This window comes from Boleophthalmus pectinirostris, unplaced genomic scaffold (genome assembly GCF_026225935.1).
Source record: "Boleophthalmus pectinirostris isolate CB_2022bp ecotype Guang Dong unplaced genomic scaffold, ASM2622593v1 HiC_scaffold_18, whole genome shotgun sequence".
NCBI lineage: Eukaryota > Metazoa > Chordata > Actinopteri > Gobiiformes > Gobiidae > Boleophthalmus > Boleophthalmus pectinirostris.
Window position 1 is genome coordinate 5,652,327 of NW_026571133.1, and position 14,684 is coordinate 5,667,010.

Sequence of the window (14,684 nt, forward strand, 5' to 3'; positions counted from 1 at the left end):
AACATTAGATTTTGTTTCTTATTTTAAGCACAAAAAGTCTTATTCCACTGGCAGATCATTTTACCCGTCAAGTGAAATTTACTCAAATCATGATGAAACTTTTTTAATTCAAGTCATCTTAACTTGGCTAGATTTTGTTTTTTGGAGTGTTTGATCGTGCGGCCCAAACCTCCTTGTCAGCCTTGTCAGTTCTCAAAGGCTAAGCGGGTCTGGGCCTGGTTAGTACTTGGATGGGAGACCAGTGGGAAAATCAGTGGTAAAAACTGTTGTTGTGACCTTAGACGAGGCACTTCACCCACATTGCCTCGTGTAAAAGTGGTGTGTGCAAGAGTTTGTCAAAAGGGGTCGACGGTGCAGATTGGCAGCCTCGCTTTCATCAGTCTGTTTCAGGGCAGTAGCTTACCACCACCGAGCAGGTCCGTTTTGGAGACCCACACCCGCCCAGTACAGCACCCGTAACCAGTGTTGGGAGTAATGTATTATAAAAGTAATGTATTACAGTAATGCGTTGATTTTTGCTGTAACGCAGTAATGTAAGGCATTACAGGGGGAAAAATTTTTATATTTTACTCGGTACAAATGTGAGTAACGCGCGTTACAATGCTTTTTTAACCTGGATTGAAGTGGTGGGTTTTTCTTCATAGAAATTCGCTAAAATCACCGTGAAATCAGCAGCGGTGAAACGCCGGAGACGCGGCCGGATAGACCTTCAGTTAACCGCGGGTGAAAGGACCGACCCAGAACTCTACGCTGTTTAGACCTGGTTTAGACCTGGGTCACTTCTGGTTTAGACCTGGTTTAGACCTGGGTCACTTCTGGTTTAGACCTGGCTTACAGTCGTCCCTCGCTCTAAACGGCGATTCACTTTTCGCGGTCTCGCTGTTTCGCTGATTTTTAGAATTTTTTTTTTTTGTGCAATTTTGCATGCCTTTTGTTTTTAGTGTATGAACACGTATTGCGTTCCTCCCGCTGTGTCCTGATCGGCTGAGGGACTCCTGTCTCCTCTACAGTACAGTACAGAATGTGTTCAGCTGCCAAATTTAAATAAATGGTCAATCTGTATCAGTGTGCTTCTGAAGTGCTGTATGTCTGCAAGTTTTCTCTCCGACAAAATCCACAACGTCGACGAAACGTTCTGCACCGACAAAGTCTCCTGCGCTGCACCCAAAAGACAGAGGACGATGCAAACCATCGCACAAAAAGTTGGACTTCTGGACACGTTGAAGGAAGGTAGAAGTTACGTGCTGTAGCAGAGTTTTGCACCGGGTCTTGTACCCGCAAATAGTTGCTGAAATCAGGACCGCGAGCCCCCGCAGCAGGGTGTACGTAAAGCGCGATCGGGCGACAGCCACTCTTACCTCCGTGAGGTGCGGAGCAGAGCAGGTCCTTTCTCCTGCGTCACCCTTCGAGCCCGTCCTGACAGTGAGTCCTGTTTTAGTCCTGGTGCAGCTCTGGTTTAGTCCTGGTTTAGACCTTGTTTAGTCCTGGTTCAGTCCATATACGGCTCAAAAGTTCAGCTTTTTCGCAGTTATTTTGGTGAGAGTAACTTAAAGTAATGCAATAGTAATGTAATGCCTTACATTTTAAATGCAGTTATATTGTAATGTAACAAATTACTTTGAAATGACAGTAATAAGTAATAAATAACGCATTACAGTTTTAAAGTAACTTGCCCAACAGTGCCCGTAACCCGTCATTATATCAAAGTTAAACCTGCATCCTCCTGGACCTGCCAACATTCCACCTGTTACCCGCCCGTGCCCATGATAAATCACACACAAATCAGAATCATTCTAACGGAAGCGTCCATCAGAATATGAATTGAAAAGTTACGACTTCAAGAATTACAAACACGAAAGGAAATTAAACAGTTACACTTTCTTCTACGAATACAAATTCACAGACGCGACTCGACTGTCAAAAACACGTCATCACTTCACAGGATTTATTTACCGACCAGAAGAAATACTGATCGAGTTGTTGGACTTTTGCACCGCACATGCCATGGACTGAACCAGGACTAAACCAGGACTAAACTAGGACTAACCCAGGACTGATTCCAGGACTGAACCAGGAGGACTAAACCAGAACTGAACCAGGACTAACTGTTGGAACGGACTCAGAGGGGCGCCCGTGTAGACCGTCGGGTGACCGCGGGCAGGGACCAGGACTGGAACCAGGACTGAACCAGGATTGAGTGTCAGGGCTGGCCCGGAGGTGCGCCCGTGTAGACCGTCAGGTGACCACAGGTGACCGGGTCAGAGCTCCGCGCCCCACGGAGGTAAAAGCAACAGTCACACAGTCGTGCTTTGGGAACAACCCTGCTCTGCGGACTCAGGGTTTTCGCTCTCTTAAGTCCAAGATTAGTCCTGGTTTAGACCTGGTTTAGACTTGGTTTAGTACTGGATTAGTCCTGGTTTAGTCCTGATTTAGTCCTGACCCGCCAGTGTGTAATTACTACCCACCCGTAAAATTCCAGAACATTAAAATCCGCCCGTTTCAGCAACTATTTGCCCTTACCCCGGGACTTTGCCATCGAGTGTGGAGTTAATGAATAATGCACCAAACTGTAGTGACTTTGAACAACTGGAAAAGTGCTTTATAAAACTAATGCATTGTTATTATTATTAAAAAGTTAATACAACCCAAACAGGGGTCAGTCTTATCATCAGAAGAGCCTCTAGTCAGAAAATCCATGTTCAGGTAGTGTTACAAATTATTACAAATGAAATTGTATTTCAAGTTTTAAATATTTTAAAAAGTAAATATTAAAAGTAATAAATATATTAAACCCTTAAAATACAGCAAAAATGTTTGAGGAAATAATGATTTGGGTGGAAATGTCTGTCTTAAGTGTAGCAGGGTTAATAATTGTCTGATTTTCAGGCAACAACTTGCAAAATGTTCAGTAATTCGAGCTCTACAACCTTCATTTCAATTTTATTTTAAATCTTTTCTCTTTTAAAATAGCATTGGTGGGTTTGTAAACCAACAAATTAAGTAACGCTGGCCTTAGCTAATGCTGTTATGCATTATTATGCGTTTTTCTGTCAATATCTCTAAAAATGTTGATGTTGCAGCCATTTTTAATTGGTATACATCCAAAAGTTTACAAATTCTTCCCTGATATCCATGGATTATTCCCTGTTGCTTTCATCAAATATACATTCAATTGTTCAAGAGAAATGTTGCTGACAAACCAATAGAAGAGGGAATGATTTTCTGACTAGTGGGCTTTCTGATGATAAGGGTGTAACTCACCAAACACATGTCTAATACTTTTGTCGTTGTTTCTTACCTGGTGCAGTTGAACGCTTCTCCTCGTGTAAACTGGTCTGTGCTGTTCCATACAACAGGAATCTGAAGTACGCATCAGCTTCTCTGGATGTGTTATTGGCATCTTTGAGATTCGATTAATGATACCACAATCGTAATTTCTGGGTTTAGTTGCTATCTGATTTTCCTCTTGTGCGTGTAAACACAGTGACTTTACTGACAGTGAGTGAGTGACACTAATGTTGTTTGGTTGGTTTTGCTGTAGATTCCTCTGAGGTTTAAATCATTTTCTTTTATTAGTCTTGAGTGTGTGACAGCAGCTAACAGCCCCTGCTCTTGTGTACGGTCCACACATTTACATAGAGGAGCAGAGTCTGAGGTTCACCGGAGCGATGTGCCCAGATGTGTCAGGAATGATAAACGCAGACACATCCACTTTGTGTGAGTCCATTAAACCTGCAGAGGAGCAACACAGCAGCTGTCACTGTTTGTAGAGACTCAAGTGTACTTTTGTTTTGGTTGGTTTCATGACAAATAAGAAGTAAATACACTTCACACAAGGTTAAATATGATGCTTATAATCTTTAAAGGGCCCATATTATGCTGTTTCATCAGTGAATTATCGTTGTAGTATAGGAATTTGTATAGAGTATTGAGTCTATTGCTGTGTTGAAATCAAGTTGGACATTTTTTTGTCATAACCGCACTAGTAGCAGTAGAGATTTTTTTTTTTACTTCAAGATTATCAGAATGAAATACACCATTTTTCACTGTCTGTTTGGCCAACCCTCCTTGTCAAAGCCTGATCTCGTCACATCTCAGAAGCTATCCATCCATCCACCCATTTTTTTCTGCTTATCTGGGGCCGGGTCGCAGGGGCAGCAGTTTAGTCAGGGACTCCCAGACTTCCATCACCCCAGACACTTCCTCCAGCTCTTCCAGGGGGGACTCGAGGCGTTCCCAGGCCAGCCCAGAGACATAGTCCCTCCATCGTGTCCTGGGTCTTCCTCGGAGCCTCCTCCCACCTCGTCTCCTGAGTGAGGCGCCCAGGAGGCATCCGGAACAGATGCCCAAATCACCTCAGCTGCTCCTCTCGATGTGTAGGAGCAGCGGCTCTACTCCGAGCTCCTCTCATGTGACTGAGCTCTTGACCCTATCTCTAAGGGAGCGCCCAGCCACCCTGCAGAGGAAACTCATTTCGAGTGCTTGTATCCGCGATCTCGTCTTTTCGGTCATTACCCAGAGCTTATGACCGTAGGTGAAGGGAGGAACATAGTCTGAACGGTAAATCAAAAGCTTTGTCTTTCAGCTCAGCTCCCTCTTCACCACAATGTTCCAATACAGCGACCGCATCACTGCCAACGTTGCACCGATCCACCTGTCAATCTCACGCTCCATCCTCCCCTCACTCGTGAACAAGACCTCGAGATACTTGAACTCCTCCACTCGAGGCAGGGACTCTCACCCACCTGCAGAAGGCAAGACACCTTTTTCCGGTCGAGCACCATGACCTCAGATTTGGAGGAGCTGATCTTCACCCCAGCCGCTTCACACTCGGCTACAAACTGCCCCAGTGCACGATGTAGGTCCTGGCTTAATGAGAATCAATAATGCACCAAATTGTAAAAAGCGACTTTGAGCATCTGGAAAAGCGCTGTAAGACTGATGCATTATTATTATTACTGCCGCCCTTCACACATTACATTATGTTACATCATTAAGTTCAACACACATCAGAGTAAATGAGTGACGTGATTTACACTGATGTCTGTGTCAGTTCCTTCTCTGTATGTTCGGGACGAGCCCCGTTTAAACGCTCGCTCTTGGTTTCGCCGCGTCTCCTCCTCTTCTCGATGGATGGTCCTCTGGAGGGAAGATAAATGGGGGCAGTTTGTCCTCTACTCACGACATTTTACATAGATCTGCACACGCGCTCACACACTCCGATGCACTGTTGGGTTTATGTGTCGTGTGCGGACGTTGAACAGACTTAAAGGCCACAAAACTGACTCTTGTGAGCGTTAAGTCGCGTTATAAAGCTAGTATCTCATCGAAAACATACCTGGAGTTGTGTTTTGCTTCATTCAGACATGTTTGAGTCTGTCTTCATCTCCGTTGTGATGTCATGAAGTGGTAGTTTTCAAGTTAACAGCTACTTTTTATCTTTCGTTGAGGAGAAACTCTCAAATAAAATAATGATATGAATAATCCAAAATGATTCTAGTGAAGGTTTCTGGAGTTTAAAAACACCTAGGAGCGTGTTTTCTGTTTTAGAGAAGAACTACGCAGGAAATATGCAGGGTTTGTGTGTTAAACGTGTGAATAAAACAAAACAAAACACAACTCCAGGTCTGTTTGTGATGAGAAAACAACTTTAACTACACTTATCATCACTTACAGACTCATATACTGGTTAGCTGGATTTGATATTTTACTATACTTTTTAGCATTTGGGCTTTTGGCCTTTAAGTTTGACTGGTGACTGTAGCTTTATTTATACACTTTAGTGCTGCATTAGCCTCAGTCCGTAAGAAGGAGGCTCCATACATTTTCCTGTATTTCCTACATGAAATGATGGGTCAAATACAATTTAGTAGCTTGAACTTAAATATAACCAGACTAAACATGTCTTGCTTAAACAAATTTGATGACTGTGAACAGGCTTGCGTACCTGCTTGATTAGATAAACATATATAAACACTAGGGATGTAACAATATCCAAATCTCTTTATTGTGATATTCTGGATATAATTGTATATAGGACACTTTTTTTTCCTTTTAAAACACCTTGACAAGATTTAGTTGTGAATTATTTCCACTATAATCCAAAGAATTCAAGTAAAAAACATATTTCTTCATGTTTTCCGCACTGACATTCATTTAAACAAAGGAACTTGTGATTCGATATATTGTGACACCCCCACGATATTATCTTGAGACGTTTGATGATACGATATCACGATATTTCTGTTACTGTTACATCCCTAATAAACACACATTTTTATCCTTTGTGGGAACATACATGCATCATGATTTCAGGACGCCATGTTTGTTTTCCCAGTGGGATGCGTCTATTGTGAAAGTCGATCTTTTCAAGTCTTTTAAACCATGACACTTTTGTTTCTGGTTCTGATATTGTCATATTTTAGTTATGGGATTCAGACATTGTAATTGTGTGGTTGCTGAATGTCCCGTTTGTTAAGCGAGAGGTGCAGAAGACAAACAGGCCGAGCTCGCACTTTCTTGTTCGACTGACTTTACAGCAACATCACGTCTTGGTTGTTTTGCAGTGGAAGGTGTTTCTTGGCAAACAGCTGGTGCCTTTCGCTTTGGTGTTGACTTTTTAAATTCGTAACCAACGTTGACCAATCGATTGGGATTTATAGAGTTCGCAAACTTCTGAAGCCCATTTGTCTAGCTGTTTTCCGCTGTTAGAACATCCAACAACCACACAATTACGATGTCCGAATCCCAAAACTAAAATATGACAATATCAGAACCAGAAACAAAAGCGATATGGTTCAAAAAACTTGAAAAGTTCGACTTTGACAATAGACGCGTCCCACTGGGAAATCAAACACGGCGATTTGATACTCACTTTTTCGGACAATTCTTTCCAGTATGCATTTTGCGATGACTGGAAGTCCAAAATTCAGGATGCATATATGATGTAGATTGACTTATATTAATTTCCTAGAGACTGATCTTGACCTCAGCCATAATTATACTTGCCCGACCTTAACCTATAGCCTGTCTTCACCGTAAAAATGATTGATCTGCTATTGGACAAATTACCTCATGCGGACCTGGTTTTGAAGTGACTCAGTACTGACTTCAACCCGCATGATGATGTGATGAATACTCGCCCACGCGCACACACACACACACACACACACACACACACTGACACAAACACACACACACACGTCCCAAGAATAAATAGAGGAGGAAGGTGAAGGGGAGAAGAGATATTAAGATTGAGAGAGTACGGGACAGGAAGTGCTAGTGAGACAGAGGAAGGATCTAGGACATGGGACAGATGGGAATACACACACACACACACACACACATACACACACACACACATACACACATACACACACACACACACACACACACATACATGAAGACGAATGATAAAAGTGCGTGTGCTTGACTTTAGTGACAATGACAAGTGGGTGCCATTCTGTTTATTGATTTTCTGTATTTTTAGTCATGATCGCTTTTGTGTGTTTGTGTGTGTGTTTGTGTGAAGGTACACTACCTAAAACTACTCCTGTGTTTCATATATCAAAGCATTTTATTGTCCCATAAAGTTTTTATTGAATAAACAGGCAGAATTCGATTGTTAATGTGCTGATTTAAGCTGATTTAGTGAGAATGAGTTTTAACATAATACACTGGACTTTTATTGGACACGTATTATGGATTGTTTGTGTTGTTATTGGCCTTTAAATCTGCTCTAGAGTACATTTGTTTCGGCATTTCATCTGTTAGTTCTTGAAATTAATGCTTATGTATAGAAAATATCACTTCTGGGATTTGGTATTAGGACTCCATCTTGTGGCAGCAGTGAATTGAGTTTGAAAAACAAAACAATCAGAGCTACAACAGAACGCTAATATAAGCATACTAATGTAATGATCACGATTTGATGACGGAAATGCTCAGGATTAGTTTGGTGTTCATTTATGGGCCGCTTTCTGATCTGGTTCGTGGAAACTGCAGGAGTTCTGCCTGTGAAGAAACAATCCAGGGACATTTTAAAAAGTAATTTCTGAGGTTTTGAGCAAGGCTAGATTAATGAAACGAAACAAATTAATGAAATGAAAGTATAAACAAAGCTAAATACTACCTCAGGTGTATTTTAGATGAGAAAACATTGTTATGACATGATTCAAATGTGTTGTGTGTAGGGGTGTAATGTAGAGGTCTGGGACAGAATTTTGAGTCCCACTCCTGCTCGCTCCCGCACTGTAGAGAGTCCCGCTCCCCGCCCGCATCTGCAATATTTTGTCCCCCGCCTGCCTGCAAGTCCCGCAGGATGGGAACCTTTGCTTTCTTAAATTTCTATCAAACACGGTGAAGCAAAAGAAATTGGGCTGCGTATGAGAGGAGGCGCGGTGGGCGATCCGGCGGCGTGGTTAAGTCCTGGCTAAATCCTGTTTTAGTCCTGGTTTTAGAGCTGTTTTTAGACCTGGTTTAGTCCTGGTTTAGTTCTGGTTTTGTTGCGCAGGCAGCACGACATACGGAAGGAGGGACTGTTCGCGCGTTCACCTGTTGGTCACTAGACTGACTCCCGTAAGCATAGGCCACTCTCCATCTTTCCAAGAACCATAACATCCTAAAGAGTCTCATTTTAGGTTAAACTGATCTATAATAATCTGTCATTCATTTGTTGGTCCTGCTGATGTTTGCTGTTCTGCCGTCTGATTGGTTACTCAAACCTGTCAGTCATTTGGTCATTACAATTGCTTTTTATTGCAAAAACTAACAATATTTAGGTCCGCAGCTATAGTCTTGTTTGCATGGGTCACTTGGTTGACTTCGACTAAAGTTGTACTAATTTTCTTGGAAGCAAAAACATCAGTTTCATACTTGTAAAACAAAATCACATCCTTTTTATTGATCTAATTTGCGTCAGGTTGCAGATAAATGAACTCTGTTTTGTTTAAAAGTTCCTGGGGGAGGACTCACAAGACCCCCCGGTTTCAAAATGACGATACAAAAATCTAGGGGCACTTAAATGATGGAGTAATGACTACAAAAGTACCAATTTTCTTTCTTTTTTTTTTTGTGAGTGAGTGCAGGAGAAACCTTCAGAAATCTTCGGCATTAAGGGCTCTATATTACACTGTTTTCTGATCTATGTTATAATGTTGTTTTCTTATCAGACAGACCTGCAGTTGAACTTTGTTTCATTCACACATCGTTAGCAGACAAACCCTGCATATTTAGGCGTTCTTCTCTGAAACGGAAAACACTGTTCCACTTTGTGATGTCATGTGGCAATACAGGAAGTTCTCCACTCCATACACCAGGGATCCAAACTTTTCTCTCTCGGGGCCACATTATCGCTCCTGACTGTGATGGGGGCAGGAATTGTACGACCCTCAAGACACAGATTATATTCTTTGAAAAACTCCACACTTTTTTTACATATCAGACAAACTGCACGGTCCTTAGGCTGAACAAAAAAATAATCGGTCGTCCACTGTTCTTTAAAAACTGTGCACTCTCTGTCAACTTTTCGTACTTTAACACTCGCCATTTTGCTGTCTTTAACTGCGCTACAGAACTCTGCTCGTGCATCGACTGTCACTGTTTGATCTCGAGCTTGTCAGGTGACGAAAATTCGGCGGCAAATGTAAATACGTCATATAATTATTTAAATAAAAATATAAATACTTCATACAAATATCATTTTTTAATTGAAAAAATCAACAAAATACAAGATGCAGATGTGTTATTATTTGCCAAAAAGTAATTCCAGCCAGTTCAGGTAGCGGGCGGCAGAGGGGCTGTGGGGCCGCTCAAAGGGGCATGAAGGGCCAGAGTCGGTCCACAGGCCTTACTTTGATGACCCCTACCATACACCTTCACTAGAATCATTTGCATAATTTCAGCCCTGACAATGCCAAGCTGTACTGAACAAAAATAAATAAAGATAAAAGATAAAGATTAAAGATAAAAGGAGCTACTAACTTGAAAACTACTACTACATGACATCACAAGGTGGAACAGAGCATTTTGAGCTGTGGAGATGTACAGACTAATAATAAAGTGTTACTCTGAATGAAACAAAACATAACTTCAGGTCTGTTTTTGATGATTTAACAGCATTATAACATGACTTGAAGCTCACACGGGTCAATTTTGCATAATACATGATCATATTTTTGGTACGTACTGTGTGTTTTTACTTACTCGATTTATCTGAAAGCTCTAAACTCAATTTTAAAGAAACGCAGCAGCAATCTGTCAGAAATGTTAACTGTTTGAAAGGGTCCATGTACGGTTCACCATCTCCATGACTCACAGCTTAAGCCTCGGTTCTCTCATGTCACTGTGGTCTATACTAACCTCAGAGCTGCTGTGTGTGTGTGTGTGTGTGTGTGTGTGTGTGTGCGCTCTGTTCAATGTGAGTCTGAGCATCCTCTTTATTCCAGGTAAGAATCACCGCTTTAAGTCTCTGCGCGGCGCCGTCAAGAAAAACGCCGCCATTCTTCGTAAGGCGTGTGCGTCTGTCTGCATGGTCCATCGATATCACACAAATGCCACCAGCGGATTGCATCTACCCCCTTTTTGATTTGACTTTTTTATAATGTAGTTTAGCTCTTCTAGTTGTTTAATTTTTTTTCCCCCCCGTTCTTCCTTCCTCCCCTTGCATTGGATTACGCATCTTTCTCTGACCACTCCAGCGCAGTGGTTTGTCCTGCTCTAAAGTCCAGAAAGTTACTCTCATTGTCTCCTTCAAGTTATTTAAAAAAACATATGGGTTACAATTATAATAACAACACCTAATCAGCCTTATTAAAGTGTGATAAAGACCAAGTTTGTAATGAATAAATAGTTTATAAAGAACGATTCAGCCTTAACTACTTAAAGAGCCCATATTACGCTATTTTTGATCTATGTTATAATGTTGTATAAAGTTGTGTTTTGTTTCATTCACACATGTTTAAAGTCCTGCATCTTTAGGCAGAGTTCTTTTCTCAAACATTCTGCTCCACCTTGTGATGTCATGTGGTAATACAGCCTGTGCTCCACTGTGTTTTTAAACTCCACACACCTTCACTAGAATCGTTTAGATGATTTCAGACCTGGAATTGCTTTTTTCCACTGAACTAAAGGTAAAATGTAGCTGTTAACTTGAAACCAACCATTACATGACATCACAAGGTGGGACAGAGCATTTTGAGCTTCAGAGATAATAATAAAGGATTACTCAAACATGTGTGACTGAAACAAAGCACAACTGTAGGTCTGTTTTAGAGCAGCGGATTTCAAAAGGTGAGGCCCGCCTCCCCTGGGGAGGCGCAACACACTAAACCAGGACTGATCCAAGGATTGAACCAGGACTAAACCAGGACTGAACTAGGACTGAGGGTCGGAACGGGCCTAAAGGTGCGTCCGTGTAGACTGTCGGATGACCGCAGGCAAAAGGACCCCTGTCCTGGTTTAGACCTGGTTCATTTCTGGTTTAGACCTGGTTTAGACCTGGTTTAGTCCTGGTTTAGTCATGGTGTCCTACTGATGTTCAGCGATGTTAAAAGTCACCTCAATTAGGCCTGTATGAAGTTATTATTTGCTATTTGTTGTTGCAAAAATCGCTTATGAATGCATTTAAAAATATATAAAAATCTGTTATCTTTTGTTATGGAAACTCATCATTGCCAGAACACAAAAGATGCATTTACTTCAAAAGTCTGTGTGAGTGAGGGCAGGCAGAGGGGATTTCAGGGAAGTGTGGGCTCGACTGTCTTTACTGACTCTAAGGGGATGCTCACATTCACCCAATTTGAAAACCCCTGTTTTGGACGAGATAACATGCTCACAATTTAGTAAATTTTGCGTAATATCGGACCTTTAACCCTAAATCTTAACCCTCACCCCTTAATTAAGCACTAAACAATTTCTAGACTATTTATTCATTATGAAGTCAGTCTTTCTTCATACTTTATTACGGCTAATTAAAATGTAGTTATAATAAAATGTAACCCTCATATGTACGTTGCTGCAGTGTTAAAGCAGCACATCTGTAATAACTAGAGACACATTTCTATTAAGACAGTATGAAACATCTGTCTGTAACGTCTCTTTGCCCTTTAACCTGCAGCACAGATTCTCATGGTCCAGTATGTCCTTCTGTAAATGCTTTAAACTTCTGCACTGACAGAAAGACGAAAAGAAACTGCACAAGGAGACAACGAGATGATTTGATATTACGCTCCCGGTTCCTTTAGTAGGTCTTTAGAAAATGAATGCCCTTGCCTGACCTTATATAGACAACAATAACAAGACAGTGGCACCGCACAATGCATTACTTCTTCAGCATTACCTGCATTAAAATAGAAATATATGTTTAAAATGTGGTGGCTCTGTTCTCTTATTGTTTTCTATTTGGACTCCCTTTACCTGCAAATCACTGGAATTGCTGCTTTGTATTTTATAGTCTAGAATAAAAGTTAACTACAATATTTCAGTTTGACTTTTCAGTATCTGAGACTGGTTTGCTGTTTGTGAATATGTTGATGTAAATTGCATATTATCAGATACAAATAATGCATTTTATGATTTATTTTGTAAGTGAGATTGAGTTAAAGGTGCATTGTGTAAATTTTCTCATGGAAGGTCTGTTTTTTTCTGTTTTTGTTTCTATGGATGTGTCATTACTCTGCCTGGAATGTTCCGCAGTATGACGTTAAACAGATCTACCTTACTTTATTCAGTACATGCCTCACGAATTTCGGACTTCCGGTTATTGAGCAATGCATACTGGGAAGGATTTTCCAAAAAAGTGTGTATCAAACCGCCATGTTTGTTTTTCTAGAGGGACGCGTCTATTGGGATTCCAGTCTGTTCGAGTCTTTTGAACCATATTGTTTTTGTTTCTGGTTCTGATATTGTCATATTTTAGTTTTGGGATTCGGACATCGTAATTGTGTGGTTGTTGGATGTCCAAACAGCGGAAAACGACTCGAGAAATGGGCTTCGGAAGTTTGCGAACTCCATAAATGCAAAAGGGAATCAGATTTGTGTGACTGCAAACCTGTTGTTGTCGCTCCACATACAAAATGTTCGCTGCAAACTCTGGATGATTTCTTAGGCCGTCAAAGTTTTCCTTTTTGGTCCTTCCTGTGGATCAATCCTGCCCATCGCCTTCACCTTTCACTATTTTTCAATTCTGTTGGGAAGGGAAACATTTTGAACGAAGGTTTACAGCCACGCAGATCTGATTCCCTTTTGCATTTATGGAGTTTGCAAATATCCAAAGCCCATTTCTTGAGCCATTTTCCACTGTTAAAATCCAACAACCACACAATTATGATGTTTGAATCCCAAAACTAAAATATGACAATATCAGAACCAGAAACAAAAGTGATATGGTTCAAAAGACTCGAAAAGACTGGAATCCCAATAGACGCATCCCACTGGGAAAACAAACATGGCGGTTTGATGCTCGTTTTTTCGGAAAATCCTTCCCAGTATGCATTGCGGAATAACCGGAAGTCTGAAATTCGTGATACATGTATTACAGGTGGTTTTACAGCCAAAGATGTTCATTTTGTCTTCTTATGTACTTTAACTTCTTGGGTTCTTTTTAAAGACAATACGGTAAAGTGGATTTTCCTTGTTGACATGTTTCCGCTGCTGCGTCTTCTGAAGTGTCCCCGGTGTTGGTGGTGACGAGTCGTATATCAGCTTTTGTTACTTCCTGTAGGCGTGGTCAGGCCTGATGGACCTGGCACCCATCACCCCGGTGTTCTCTGGAGGAGGGTGTCCCGGGTGTGTGAAAGGAAGAACGCTCCATCACCTCGTTTCCTGATTTCACTGTCCTCCCTGATCCAGCATTTGAACTTGCTGTTTTCCGGTCTACTGTAAAAGAAATAACCACATTCTGGACTGGGAAGGGTCTCTCTTGGGTCACTGGATCGGAAAACAGCAAGTTCAAACGCTGGATCAGGGAGGACAGTGAAATCAGGAAACAAAGCACAGACAGCATTAACTGTGACGATGGAGCGTTCCACCTTTCACACACCTGGGACACCCTCCTCCAGAGAACACCGGGCGACGGGAGGCGTGGTCAGTCTGAGCGAACTGCCAGGTCCATCAGTTCAATTCAATTTCAATTTATTTATTTATATGGCACATTTAAAACAACTTCAGCTGACCAAAGTGCTTCACATACAAGTCAACAAAATAGAAGAAACAGTTACAAATACATATATACAGATAACATGTGAAAACTACAATAAAAACACCAAGATAAACTAACTAGCTCGTACTAAATGCCAGGGAGAAGAGGTGAGTTTTCAGTTTAGTCTTAAACTGCGTTACAGACTGAGAGGATCTGACAGAAAGAGGAAGGTTGTTCCACAGAAAAAGCTCTGTCACCTCTCGTCTTGAGCCTAGTTTTGGGCACGACCAACAGGAGCTGGTCTCAGGGCTCTGGGCGGAGTACAGGGCTGCAGTAACTCCCTCAAATAGACTGGACCCATAGAGTGCAAACATTTGAAAACAATTAATAACATTTTAAATTGCACCCGATATGAGACAGGGAGCCAGTGCAGGTCACACAGAAAATCAGGCTGACCACGCCTACAAGAAGTGACAACAGCTGAAATACGACACCAACACCGGGGAAACTTCTGAAGATGCAGCAGCAGCCGAAACTTGTCAACAAG

The 14,684-nt window shown here is 41.5% G+C and overlaps 1 protein-coding gene across 1 annotated transcript in view; it reads left to right on the top strand.

Annotated features, from left to right (window-relative positions):
• cacna1c (calcium channel, voltage-dependent, L type, alpha 1C subunit) overlaps nucleotides 1-14,684 on the top strand; it is a 667,856-nt gene that overhangs the window by 526,012 nt on the left and 127,160 nt on the right. The window contains exon 11 of the mRNA XM_055153273.1: nucleotides 10,446-10,514. Within this exon, the coding sequence (XP_055009248.1) occupies nucleotides 10,446-10,514 (69 nt within the window). The remainder of the gene's footprint in view (nucleotides 1-10,445; nucleotides 10,515-14,684) is intronic.